Genomic DNA, 13,562 nt, shown 5'->3' on the forward strand with positions numbered 1-13,562 from the left:
TGTCTTATTCACTATCTAAAAGATGAGACTTTTTTTTTGTTGATATATCTCAATTGAGACTTGATACATAAGATTTTGTGAGTTTTTCTTTAGTCCCCTAAGAAATGCTCAGCAGAGAGTTCCTAGTGAGAAAGGTCAAAGTAGTCTGCTGGTGTAAGGGCCAAAATGACAAGTTGGTTTTAGTTGGAGGACCATAATAAAATTAACCCAAAATGAAATAAAAAAACAAAGAAACAAGAATCTCTGCTATTCTGTGCTGTTTTTATGTTAATTTTGACTGCAGTGAAGAAACCAAAAAAGTAATTAGTAACTTCAAACAGCTTCATATAAAGAAAAGAAGTAAGATCCATAAAGAGATTTACTACACAGAGAGAAAGAGAGAGAGAGAGATGGAGTTTAATGAAGAAAATGAAGAAGATCAAGAAGAGGAGATGAGTGGGATGCCAGTTTCAGCTAGTTACAATGAATCATCAAGACATAAAATACTAAGTGGTGGTGTTGGTGGTGGTGGTGGTGGAAATGAGACGTCGGCTGTGGTGGTAAGAAAAGGTGGTTCAAACTGTAGGTATAGAGAATGCTTAAAGAATCACGCAGTGGGTATAGGTGGGCATGCCGTCGATGGTTGTGGAGATTTTATGCCGGCAGGTGAAGACGGAACCCTAGATGCTCTAAAATGTGCTGCCTGCAATTGTCACCGGAACTTCCATCGAAAAGAATCTATCGAAGGAACGGAGTCTTCTACTTTTCAGTACTCCCATCGGAACCACCACCAGCACCACCACCACAACCCTCACCTCCAGCAGCACCACCACCACCCTCAACAATTCACTCAGTACTTCAGGACTCCAGCTGGTTACTTACAAATGGCACCACAACATCGGCCATTAGCATTGCCTTCGACCTCCGGTGGTGGTGGAGGAGGAGGAGGTGGAAACTCTAGAGATGAACAAGAAGATAATATTTCAAACCCTAGTGGTGGTACTGGTGGTGGTGATGGTGGTGGAGGGAGTTCTTCAAAGAAAAGATTTAGAACAAAATTTACCCATGAACAGAAAGAAAAAATGCTAGGGTTTGCAGAGAAATTAGGATGGAGGATTCAAAGACAAGATGAAGAAGCAGTACAACAATTTTGCAATGAAACCAGTGTTAAAAGACAAGTACTCAAGGTTTGGATGCACAACAACAAACATACCTTAGGTAACAACAAACCCTAACTCTAAATGCAACAAAATGAAATAAATTACTAGCTAGGGTTCTTGTGTGACGCCCCAGACCTTCGCAGTTGTCGATATTGTCCTTATTTTTACCACCTCGTATGGGGTTTGTTCTTGGCGAAAGCGCCACACTCCCCCTAAAAGGCGGTTAGTACTTATTAAACTTGAGCTTACACTTATAGTCCATGCAGTTGTTGATATTGTCCTCACTTAGCCACCGCCGCCTATCACAGTGTAACGTTTGGTTCCACATGTGGAGGCCTTCCGTGAAGAAAACCCTCTACCTGTGTGAGGTGATAAAAGACGACCTACGAGAGGTGGTAAAAGTCGAACAATATTGACGACTGCTAAAACTTGAGGAAAATCTTTCGATTTGCTAAACTTAATCATCATCATTTCTGTAGTTGGAGCATCATCAAATCAAACCAGACAAGATAAGCCAAGTTAATAATCATCTTCATGATCAAGGTAAAAGTACGTCTATATCATTTTTAGCTAGGGTTTCCTTTATTATGTTTTCTTCATCATTTTTAAGTTCCATAATTTCAGAAGCAGGTGGTGGGGTGGTGGTGGTGGTTAGTGTTTGGATCAAAGATGGATACTTAGATTATTGATTATGATAATCAAATGAGCCTCATTTTGCTCATGATGTAAGTAGTTTCCTTGTCTAGGGTTTGTAATTAATTAATCAATTAGCTACTTAAGCTGTTCCATTAGACAATTAAGTGCTCTCTAAGGAAACCCTAGTTTAATTTACATTGTGTAGTAGTACTTTCTCTAGTTTGAATTGTAAATATGGAAACTAGTTTTCTTTTTCTCAATTTTAAGAAGCCATGGTTGGCTTGTTTCACAACCACACATGAATGTGAACCCATTATTAACCCAAGAAACATGAGAACAGTAGAAGGTAGCTAATAGCTTGACTAAGTTATCTTCTAGGTCTTGTTTGAATCAAGGAAACCTGAACAAAAATTGGTACAGAGTGAAGACATGACCAGTAGAGAGAGTGTTTGTGTATGTGGGTTTAATGAATGATGTGAGTTGGTGCATGTGGACACTCTCCTTTTCTATGCTCATGACCTCATGACCTCCATTGGATTCTTGTTTCTTTGGCACAACTCATTCTATGCAAAGACCCATTTTTGCTACCATCCAAATACACTCATAGACTACTCCTTGCCTAGTTTTCTAGGTTGGCAACATGATCAGAGGGTGGAACTAGTAAGTTCATTATCCAGCAAGTATTATTATTTTTTGAATATTGACTAGAAAGTCATTACAAAGACATTGATACATCGATACGATATGATAAGCACGATAACTGCCAAAATTACTTAAAGCCCGACGAATTAAATGACGTAAATCCCACATAAATTATTTTATTTATATCTAAGTTCAATATTCCTGAATTTGCACTTCCATATAATCGAACTCGGGATCTTCGCATTGCGAAGTAGATGCACTTACCAACTAGGCTACAAACCCACTTTAAGTCATCTAATAACAAAAAATTAGATTGAGCACACTTTTAAAGTTTTTTAAGTTACAAGTTATATTTTGTTTAGTTAAAAATGACAAACCTGTCGGAAAGCTATTGCAAGCTGTTACAAACATTTTGGAAGTTGATGTAAATTATGAAAATACCTAGAGAGCTGAAGCATAAAAAAAAACTTAAATGATCCTTTTTCAAACGAAAAATCATAGAGAGTCATCAAATAATCAACTGTCAATCAAGAATAAAAAATTCGTTGAGAGAGACACAAAGAGTCAACTCGAGGATAGAGACTCTTCATTTCTTGTAGGTCTAAACCGGACTTTGACTTGTATCCCCTTTTAGCATTACTCTTTTTGGGAGATGTGGCTAAGCTAGGGTTGGAAGAATGGGTATGAAAAATGATAGAAAATGTTACAAAAGTTGACTTATTCCAAATTTAAAATAAAGATCAATTGTTCATCAAAAGAATGAAAAAATCCAGAAAGAAAGCTGGAGAGAGTTTACCAAAAATGAGGATCATTGGTTTCGTTTAGGTCTGGGCCAGGCTTTGACTTTTAGTCTTTCCTAGCGTTGCTCAACGGTTATAGGAGTATCCACTCAAGCTATTATCTTGTTAGTCCTAAAAGTCAGATAGTTCATTATACTCGTTGAGGAGATTTGAACTTAATTTTGAACTTTAGGTATGAGTTTTTATATTCTATCCTGGATCTAATTGAGTCATGTCTTAGAAAAAAAAAATCTTCAAATTAAAATTTGCAAGTTCTCACTTTTCATATGTAAACCTTTTTATATTCTTTCCTGGATCTAATTGATTGTGCCTTGGAAAAAATATCGTCATCTGATAGTTCGCAAGTTTTGACTGCTCATGAAAAAACAATTGGTTTTTACATCTAATTTTATATGTAAAGAGACTAAAACCCATTCGAAATCGAGCTGTTACTTGAGAGAGTTCTAGTCTTAGTTTTACCAGACCTACATTTTATTCCTTTCCCTCTAATCTTTGGGTTGGGTTTTTCCCCTGCCTATGGGTCTTCCAACATTAATAAATACATTAACTTACATACTCCTACCTAAAAACAAAAATGTCATCTAAACTTATTTTGGGGCGGGACAGGGAGACGGACGTTTTTGGCGTGAATCCTCATCCAACAGTTGGGATTAACCCCGATTTCATCGAGAGAGAAAGTGGCGTGAATCCATCAGTTGGATATGGAATCATGCCAACTTCATGCCTAAGACGACGGCTCCCTGTCTTTTTCCTATCAAGAATTCAACTTTTCAGACATCTCTTCTCTTGGAGCAGCAAAGCTTGTTAGCAACACACATTGGTGATGTCAGTTTGTTAGGATACTATTTTGCAGATAGCCTATAAGGCTGTAACAGAGTAATGGCACAAAATGGTTTTCAGTAGTTAACAAAAAAAAACCCATGTTTCAAAGAGAAGGCCCAGTGGCCATTCTACACTAAAATTGGGTTCAGGTAAGCATATCTATATGCACCACTTAAATTACTAAGCCCAGCACTTTTTAGGTTTATCCAGTGCAAACTATTGTTTCCCTAATGATTTTTTTTTTGATGTAAGTGAGTAATAGTGTGGTTGTTCGGCAGTTCATATCATTCATACGTAGTGTTTTGGTCTAGGATTACAATTCTTCCATGTTTCAACAATAGCATGGAATGAATCCCGGTGGAAGCAGTTTGCCATCAAAATTTTTGCTACGTGGTTTAGGCTATAAATAAAGTAAATAATGTCATAAATTTGTCACGTTTTAGATCTCTTTCATGTTATCAGGTTTTAGGGCTCTTTCATTCAATGGTTTAAATTAGACGGTTACCGTGCTTATCACATCTTTAAGACGTATCAATGCCTTGTAACGACTAATGTAGATCGTAGTCGAATTTCCAAAAAAGAAAAAGAAACAATAGCATATTGTTCCATGTGGCTGAAGTAATTGGAAGATGCAAGTCTAAATACACACTTATGTGGCTAAAATTTCTCTAAACTCAAATATTAAAGAGTGGCATAGAGTTTGTAATCGAGTAAAACTTAATCAGGGATGTGTGGGCACGAGCAATACGAATGATGTACGTTTTGACGCATTTGTTAAGTTGGATATTAACCAACTTATTGTAGTAAAACGAGTTAATTTTTTTGTTTATTTTTTGGAGATTAGACTCCATAAGTCATTACATTTTAATGGAATTGATGCATAAATATAAAATGTAATATACTTCATGAATTTAGACGACGAGCACTATAATTGTCAATTTAGACATCTTAAGCCCTAAAAGGCATACAAAGATCGTTGGGCCCATCCTACGGTCCAAAAGTCCATATATTCCTAGATTTGCTTCATTTATGGCCTAAATTACAAGGAATAGATCTTGATGATCAACTGTTTTCACTGAGACTCGATCTTAATACCTCATGGGTTTATGAGAGAGTGTCCAACCACTGGAGTATTGCACTAAAAGGCGGTGGACTGGTATTAGACATGGTATCGTACATACATGATATGCCCAAATCCCAATAGTGACACTTTTCCGCGTCTACACCAGAGCGATTCCTGAGAATAAGTCCACATGAATAAATGGAAGCAAAATCATCAATAAAAAATGATCAAGAATATTATATCCAAGACTTCTTCGGTCTACTATTAATAGACCGACTTCGAACCTTGGACCCTGAGATCAAGACAAAGTTCTTGAACTCTAAGGTTATCTACTTATCTATTAATTTGGGCAAAAACACTTGCTGAAGCCTAATGTATAAATTCGAAAGAAAGAAACAACATAAAAACTCACAAGAACTACATTAACAGATAATACACCTGTTACCAGTTCAATACAAACATAACTAAACAGTCGAGGAACTTACATAGAACACAAAACCAATAGTAATAATAACATTCAATATTAAACGCATCTTCTCCATAAATAAACTTCGAATGATAGCATAGTTTGAGCTTTTACCGATTGAAATATGATGCTTGACCGAACGGTTACAAAACAATCTAGCTCGAAATCAGCCTTCCGGTGTTCACCTCTCAAGATGACCTTAGAAACCCAACATATAGTTGACTCCAAATTGGGCGGAATCGCCGTTTCCCCAAAACATGAACTTCCACCTGTAAAACTCCCCAACCCCGATAATCTGCTTGAGACCTCTAGCTAGCCCTGGGGTTTCTTCTTTAGATGAGCTTAGAAACCCACCGTCTAGATTTAAAACTGCATAAATGAAATATAGCAATTCACAGGGACGATCCATACTAGTACTAACTACCAATATATACTGGTACTACTAGGATTTCCTTTACTACTTCAAGGATTTGGTTTTGAGTTTCCTCAGGTATTCAATGGCTTCATCAAGAACTAAGATAGCATCCTTACCTTTCCCACCTGGAATAATACTTTGCAGAATATTAATCGTCTCCCGAATTTTCTCTCTCCTCTGGCGCTTGTTCTCCGGTAACAACAAACCCATTTCTCCTTCGTTATCACCTCCTTCTCCACAGCTCGATTCAGTATCGTCTAATTGTCTCTTCCTTTTAATTGGGCAAGCAGAACTAGCCACCTCTTCTTCACCTTCTTGCTTTTCTTGTTTCTCCCCATTCATATCACATGGGGAATGGCCTGTGCTAATCTCATCTTCATCGTACTCGTCTTCATCATCAGAGTATAGTAATGCATTAAGTTCTTCAGTATCTTCATGCATTTCACTTCTATCATCATTCTCTTCCTCCAACCCCGAGATGATGACAGGTGCAGCTTGATGGGTCAACTCTTTGTTGCTCATAGGTTCTTTTGTATCCAACCCACTACTCAGAACATGATTTTGACCACCACAACTTGGGTTCTCGAAATGATCAGCAACCCCAGAACCAAAAAACAAGTTCGTCCCTCCTTCAGACTGGTCAAAGCCAAGGAATCTCTTTTGAGCAGACTCCTGTGTAATAGCATTGAGTGTAGCTTCTCCACCATATCCATTTGCTTCACCATATCCCAATGGGGAAGAAGGCAACTCCTTGGACACAGCATTTGGAGGAGAAGTCATGGCCTGGCGATGCCGAGGCAAACAATAGAACCATCCATAAGGTCCATTAACTTGGCTCGTTCTTGATTGAGGTAAGCTACCAACTGCAATACCAGGCAAAGATCCATTTGCAGGAAGCTCATTGACATTTTGGTTCGTGTTAGCTGGCGAAAACTCACGCCGACTTGAATTTGACATGAAGCCTAAGTAGTTGGGATCTGCCGATCCACCAGAGTAACCTGTAGATCGGATTGGGATTGGGGGTAAACAATGTTGGTCGTGAAGCCGATAATCTTTTCCCATCCAACAAAACGTATTACCTAAAAATTTAAGAAACCCATTCATATATCAACATAAATAGTTAAGATCAAAAAGAAAAACAACATTTTAACACATTTTCAGCCATGAATACAAGATCTTCAAATCTTACCAGTAAAAATAGATAGTAATTCTACCAAGAGATGCTTGAATACTTGCTAAAAACACCAAGTAAGAAGGAGAAGAAGAACAAAAACAGAATTCTACCGAGATATCAATTTGAAGAAGCAATTAACTCCAAAACATCTACGTTACGGGCTTAAGCAAATGCCTAAAGTACTCAGCCTGAAAAATCAAGAAAGTTGAGAAATTTATCATTAAACCATAATAAACAAGATTATTAGAGAATTAATGAAGAACTTAAACAAGAAATAGGGTTTTTTTTTCTGTTAGATAAACCTGACAATCTTCTAATGGTTGAAAGAAAGCTACAATTTTAACCATGATTATGAAGCTTGTTTTGCTTGCAGCTTGATACACCATAACTTCTTTAAACCCTTTTAAGCAAAAACCCTAACTACCCAAACTTAGACAAGAAAAGAGAAAGAGAGAGAATGATAGAAATAATCAAAACCCAAACTAGAAATGAGAATCCAAAAAAGGGTTTCAATTTGTAAGATAAAATTGGAACAGAGTGATTTTGATCTGGTCAAGTTTTTAGCTTTTAGAGAAGATTGAAAAGATGGGTTGTTCTTCACAGGTTCAGCTAATCCTAAGGATGTAGTAAATGGGGACAAGAAAAAACTTGGATCCCATCAGAAAGAAGACAGAGATAGAGAGTTAGAGTTAGAGAGAGAAAGAGATAGAGGGAGAAAGTTAGAGGGAGAGAGAGAGAGAGAAACAGAGGAAATGGGAGTTTTTGTTTTACAAAATGACCCGGCAATACAAGTTCAAGGAGACTACTTTCCGGCAAACATCAACTGATAAACACAACCACCGCATGATTTTTCTTCAATTTTCAGTTCCTGAAACAAATAATTTGAGTTATTAGATCTTTGCTTCAAATACTTGAAAAATTAACCAAATAGATCAAAGAAATCAGAAAACCCTAGCGTTTTTATAACAAAAAGCATCAAAAAATCAAGTAATTTGATGAAATATAAGTCTGATTACCACAAAAAAAAAATACCCAGGAGAGACAATTTCATTTTAATTTGAGCCTCAAAACAAGAAAAGAAATATACTACTACTTACAGAGAAAAAAATCAGAGAGTAAAAGTTAGGGTTTTTTGAGCAGTAGAATCTGGGATTTCAATAAGGTTCAAAGCTGAGAAATGGGTATGTGGTCACTCAAATCGAAAGCAGAGAATTTAGTAAAAGAAGATTGAAGATTAGATGAAAGAGTGAAGAGTAGAAATAAAGAGGAGACTGGGGGGTGGGGGGAGATGATGAAGATTACTTCAACCGAAATGACAAAATTGACCTTGGGATATAACCCAAAGAAATAGGGCTCGTGGATAATAATTATTAGGGTGAATGATAATTAATTTAATTAAGAGTTATATCTTTAGGTTGTATAATCCAATTTGCAAATTGCAACCCAATAGAATTTGGCAAGAAAGATATTTACTTACCTACCTTCAATAGTCTTAGCAAGACATCAAATGCTAATGCATTAAAGGAATTTTGCAAATATTGTAAACCTATGGGCAGTCCATTGCATAATAAGGGTCTTCATTACGCATTTGACATAAAAGAGTTGAAGTAATGGTGGAGATGAAGAACTACTTCCTCTCGTGCCCTCGTCAAATGATAAGAGGTTATCTCTATGACGATTAGTTGTAGTAACTCTTATGGACAATTGATTGCATAATAAGATGTTTTTTCAGATGAAAAACTACCTCTTCTCGTGGCCTCGTAAAATGCTTTAAAGACATGACAGAAAAGAAAGGAATGTTTGATCGATTGAAAGCGTCTACAAGGATTTGACATCTTAATCAAATTGCTCGTTCCTTGGTTAGGAGAGTAAAGTTGGAATAAGAATTAACACCCCGCAACGAGTTGGCTATGAAACTTAACTAAAAGCATCCTTGAGGTCAAATGAAACATGAAATAGTTAGAAGCTAAAACAGACAGTTGGTTACAAATTGAGCGCCAAAATAAAATCTAACCTATTAATAAATTTTGAGAGAAATTTGAAAAAAGAAAATGAAGATTTAATGATTCAATTTGGTGACATAAATATAGTGCCCCTTGTAATAGAATAAACATTTCTACTCCAAAAATGTCTAAAATACCATATACTAACAACCAAGAAGACTAATTCAAATAATGCTTATTTTTAAAGTCGGGATGGAGATCTGAAAGTCTGAAATTGACAACATCAATTACAAGTACGGAAGGTTAGTTTGTATAATCATATAAGGCGTGTTTTAAAGTTTTGGAATGACATGCCAACTCCAAGATAGAATTCAAGAGTATGATATGTTTGTCCTTCTGGATTGTTAAATCATGATTATGATTAGATAATTTAGGTTAGATGGTAGGGCAAACCGGCAAGTTACTTCATAATAATAGTGGTATCTAATAGAGTGGTTGGGTTTGTTCGGAGCCTAGTGTTAAGTTTCGATCTCTCAAGAGGCTTGGTGACCATGATAAAATCTTCTTCGTGTACAATATTTTTTTTTCTAGAAACTACCTTTTTATTTTGACTTCAATTCCAGTGATAAATTTGTACAATTTTTATGTTAACCGCAAAAAAAAACTTATAAATAAATCTAACTATTATCATAAGTTAAAACCCTAGTAGGATCTTGGACAAATTCGCTGCTTGTTATTGTAGGAATGGAATTCAGTATTAAACTACTAAAAATTGTCCGACAATTTATTTAGCAAAAATATATATATAAAAGAACTTATATCTTTTTTTTGCATAAAGAAAAGACTTTATAGTTAGTAGAAACCATATAACAACAAGTTGTTATGATTTTTGACCTACAAAACAATCTTAAGTGTAGAAGAGAAAATCTAAAAACACAAACATCAAGATTTTCTTTTTTTATTGTAGCAAGAGGAATGGAAAATAATATGTTTAATATCATAACCTATTGTTTGGAGTAAAGGGAACAAACACCATGCCCAATCAAATTGGACCCACCATTGAAGTCCACTCATGGTTTTGTTTATTTAAGACTTCCTGCAAACTTAACTCTTATCTAGGGTCTATGGAATGCTATCCAATATGACCAAACTATAGAAATAATTAATAGGGCCGTGCCTGAGAGTTTAAGGGTCCCGTGCGAAATTTGTTTATGAGCCTTTTATAACAAACAAAATTTGAATAAAGTATAATTTCTTTGTTAAAATATATTCTTTCTTTGTACAAGATATATTATAGAATCTAAAAGTGGGTTTTTGGATATGGCATTTTTGTATCATGATTTTCACATACATACTTTCGAGTTTTTTTTACGAATTTTAGATATCTATTTCTAAAAATACTTCAAAAAACGAACCCAAACACGCAACAAAATGACAGGGCCGTGTGGTGGGGGGTGCGGGCCGTGCGCCCGCACAGGTCCCCCCACCACAAGGGGCCTACTTTAGATTTTCATATGTTCTTTGCGTGGGGTCTAGTATTACTAGTAAATAAAGATGTTACTTTTGAACAACAAACCTAGGTAGCGCAGTGGTTAAGTTGGAGGGACTTAATGTGTTTGATCATGGGTTCGAACTCAATGGAGAGCAATTACTATTTAATTTTTCTCTTCACTTTCTCATTCCTTTCATGCAAAGCTTTATCTTGCAATATTCAATACATTTCTCTAAACATTCTTCTCTTACAAAATTTTAACTAAATTTCTCTCTCTCTCTCTCTCTCTATATATATATATATATATATATATATACCGTTGATATCTCTCTATGATCTAATTTTGGATTAACGTTAGAAAGAAACCAGGTTCGTAATTTTGATTAAAAATCTATATAAATCAAGAAAAATTTTATCTGGAAAATATTAGACCAATCTATATATAGGGCCCAAATTAAGTTTGGCACTGGGCCCCTAAATTGTCAGGCACGACCCTGCAAAATGATAAAAAGAAGTGTAACCAAGTAAAAAAATAAAGAGTCAATTAGCAATGTACCATCAACATTAATTACAAAACCGGCTAAAAAGCAAAATTAATTTGCCGGCACGGGCCCAAGCACGGCCTGATAATTATATGACTTAAATACATGAAAATAATAAAACAAACACAAAAAATCCTTCAATAACGGTTTGATATTTGAATTTGCAATAATTTAATTATAGTATTGCATAATTAGAATAATGGGGTTAGTGGGAATGGCATATGGATAAATCAATGGAGCCATTTGGTTTGTGGAACCAAAAAAAGAGCATCCATGCTTAGAAAGCCAAAACAGTATCTCCCACCATCACTAATAAAAGATGACTACTTTGTGCCCTAAAAATACCCAAAAGAAAACCAAAAGGAGGTAAAAGGAAGGAATCTAGGGTTACCAAAATATTTATCTCAAATTAACCACTTATTTTCTTCCACTTTAATGGCTTTAATCTCATCTCTAACTTTATAGAAATGCTCATTAGAAAGTCTCATTCCTCATTCTTTACCTTTCACTTTCTTTCTCTTTTTCATACTCTCATCATCATGCACGTGTTATATGCACGCTTGTAATGGCCTGCCCTTATGCCAATGAGTGAAGCTAGATGTACAAAATGGTCTTGTACATAATGAAGTGGCATATAACTATTGGTGCCCACATCTCAGGAGTCATTGAGTATAGGACATATTGATATTTTCTCCATTTAACATTTCTCTATGTCCAAATTGATTAGTGTTATTTTTCTTAAAAATATTATTTACCTTAGTTAATAGTGAAGATTGGGTTTAGAATTTAGGGCTTATAGGAGTTTAAATCTAGAACAAAATGAATTTGAAGTGGAATATAGAAAAGAAGTTTAAAAGTATTGATGGAACATCACTTAAGACTCAATGTTGCACGTCGAAAGAATTGAAAGTAACTTGAATTGCAAGAAAATGAGAGACCATGATGTATCTACTTTCACAAGAAAACCGAAGTAACTTGAATTGCAAGAAGTTCAAACATATAGATTTTCGATAAAGATTAATAAAACAACTCTCATCATGAATATGGAGATGATTTTCAGTAACGGGTTAAATTATTTATGATATTTCAAAATATTTTTTATTTTCGTGAATATTATATAGTGTACTTATAGTCATTTTCATGATTTAGAAAAAAATAGTTTTAATCTATTTGATGTAACAAAATAGACAATTAGTTTAACTTTAGTAAAAAATAGGTGCAGTCTAAATTATTTCTTTGTAAACCATTTTTTGTCTCTCGTATAGTACGTGACCAGAAATAACATGTTACGAACAAGCACAACATGATATAGGTTGTTCGTAATACGTTATAAAAAAAATAATCGTATTCTTTTCTTAAATAAAAATACTGTTATAAAGATATTGAGAGGGTATTATAGTCAATCAGTTACCTCAAGTAATTAAAAAGATTGAAAAATAGTTAGACAGTGAGAAGTGGAAGAAAATCTTGTGATTCCAGACAACAAAATCTGGTGAACAGTTTCAAAAGTATAAACAAATCAACATGACTTTGTCAAAAAATATATAAAAAGAAAAGGGTTTTCACACATCTCACACTCACACGCCGATCCCTCTATTTCTTCCACATTTCAACTCCATTATAAACCCCATTAAACCCTAGAAAAAGTTACTCCGCAAAAGAAAAAGTAACCCATCTTTGATCATAGGCTAACTCTTTCTATTTTATAATAGTGTAGGAGATGAGTTTTGGGTTAGTGTTTTTGTTGAAAGTTGGGAGTAGTTAGTTTATGTGAATTTCATAAATTTTATGAATGTGTATAAAAATAGTTAATAGTGTTAAATGGTTTCGTGAAAGATCCCATCTTTTTCCTGTTTGGACAAGAAAATTTCAATTCATTAATTTGTGAATCATATTCAAATATTTTACATGTCTATGATTAAATCATGTGAAAACAAAATTAAATTACAACATGATAATTGAGCAAGAACCGTATTAAAAACCATTTTACCCAAGTTCACTGGGAAGGCCTGTGTCGCCATCTTGGCACTTTATATTGAGAGGAGAAAGATGTCGAACATATCTCATAGTTCTTTAAATGAGATATAAGAAAGCCAGTCCTTTATTGGCTCCTCTTTTCATCAAGATGGAAGAAAAAACTAACCTTACCAACTTTCTTACTCTTCTCTTATTCCTCTATTTTGTACTCCAAAAGGCTTGGAAAATAAATAAGAACTAAATTGAAAAACTAAGATGGATAACTTTCCAAATTAATTAAGATTTGATCATCAGTCTAAGCCCTCATATTTGACTAGGAACAAATTAATTAAGATCAAATCATCGGTCTTACTCCTCGAATTTCATATTCGACTCTCTCCCACAAATTACTCAGCACTTTCTCTATTTTACTTTTTCAAACGATGGAATAATCAAATACAATTTACATATC

General features: G+C 34.9%; 2 protein-coding genes across 5 annotated transcripts; one reads left to right on the forward strand and one right to left on the reverse strand.

Moving 5' to 3' along the window:
• Positions 1-259: 259 nt before the first annotated feature.
• Positions 260-2,035, forward strand: LOC147564904 (zinc-finger homeodomain protein 2-like). 3 transcript variants are annotated; one of them, XM_086651133.1, is made up of 3 exons: positions 260-1,197; positions 1,619-1,682; positions 1,764-2,035. In XM_086651133.1, the coding sequence occupies exons 1-2, from the start codon at positions 390-392 to the stop codon at positions 1,660-1,662; spliced, it is 852 nt and encodes a 283-aa protein (XP_086507259.1). In that variant the 5' UTR covers positions 260-389; the 3' UTR covers positions 1,663-1,682; positions 1,764-2,035. The 3 variants fall into 3 exon arrangements, with proteins under 3 accessions (XP_086507259.1, XP_086507265.1, XP_086507254.1); XM_086651139.1 differs by having other exon boundaries at positions 1,770-2,035; XM_086651128.1 differs by having other exon boundaries at positions 1,619-2,035.
• Positions 2,036-4,956: 2,921 nt separating this feature from the next.
• LOC147564905 (transcription factor bHLH145-like) lies at positions 4,957-8,615 on the reverse strand. Of its 2 annotated transcripts, XR_015228415.1 has the most exons (6): positions 8,255-8,615; positions 7,460-8,025; positions 7,173-7,345; positions 6,100-7,062; positions 5,683-5,937; positions 4,957-5,276 (listed from the first exon to the last, which is right to left on the reverse strand). XR_015228415.1 is itself a non-coding variant. In XM_086651112.1 (5 exons), exons 4-5 carry the CDS (start codon positions 7,043-7,045, stop codon positions 5,768-5,770), a joined length of 1,116 nt encoding a protein of 371 aa, XP_086507238.1. In that variant the 5' UTR covers positions 7,046-7,062; positions 7,173-7,345; positions 7,460-8,025; positions 8,255-8,615; the 3' UTR covers positions 5,504-5,767. The 2 variants fall into 2 exon arrangements, 1 of the variants encoding a protein (XP_086507238.1); XM_086651112.1 differs by lacking the exon at positions 4,957-5,276 and having other exon boundaries at positions 5,504-5,937.
• Between the last annotated feature and the right edge of the window lie 4,947 nt (positions 8,616-13,562).

Source organism: Eschscholzia californica, unplaced genomic scaffold (genome assembly GCF_041429995.1).
Source record: "Eschscholzia californica isolate CP2 unplaced genomic scaffold, dmEscCali1.0.p SCAF_1, whole genome shotgun sequence".
In the NCBI taxonomy this organism is placed as follows: domain Eukaryota; kingdom Viridiplantae; phylum Streptophyta; class Magnoliopsida; order Ranunculales; family Papaveraceae; genus Eschscholzia; species Eschscholzia californica.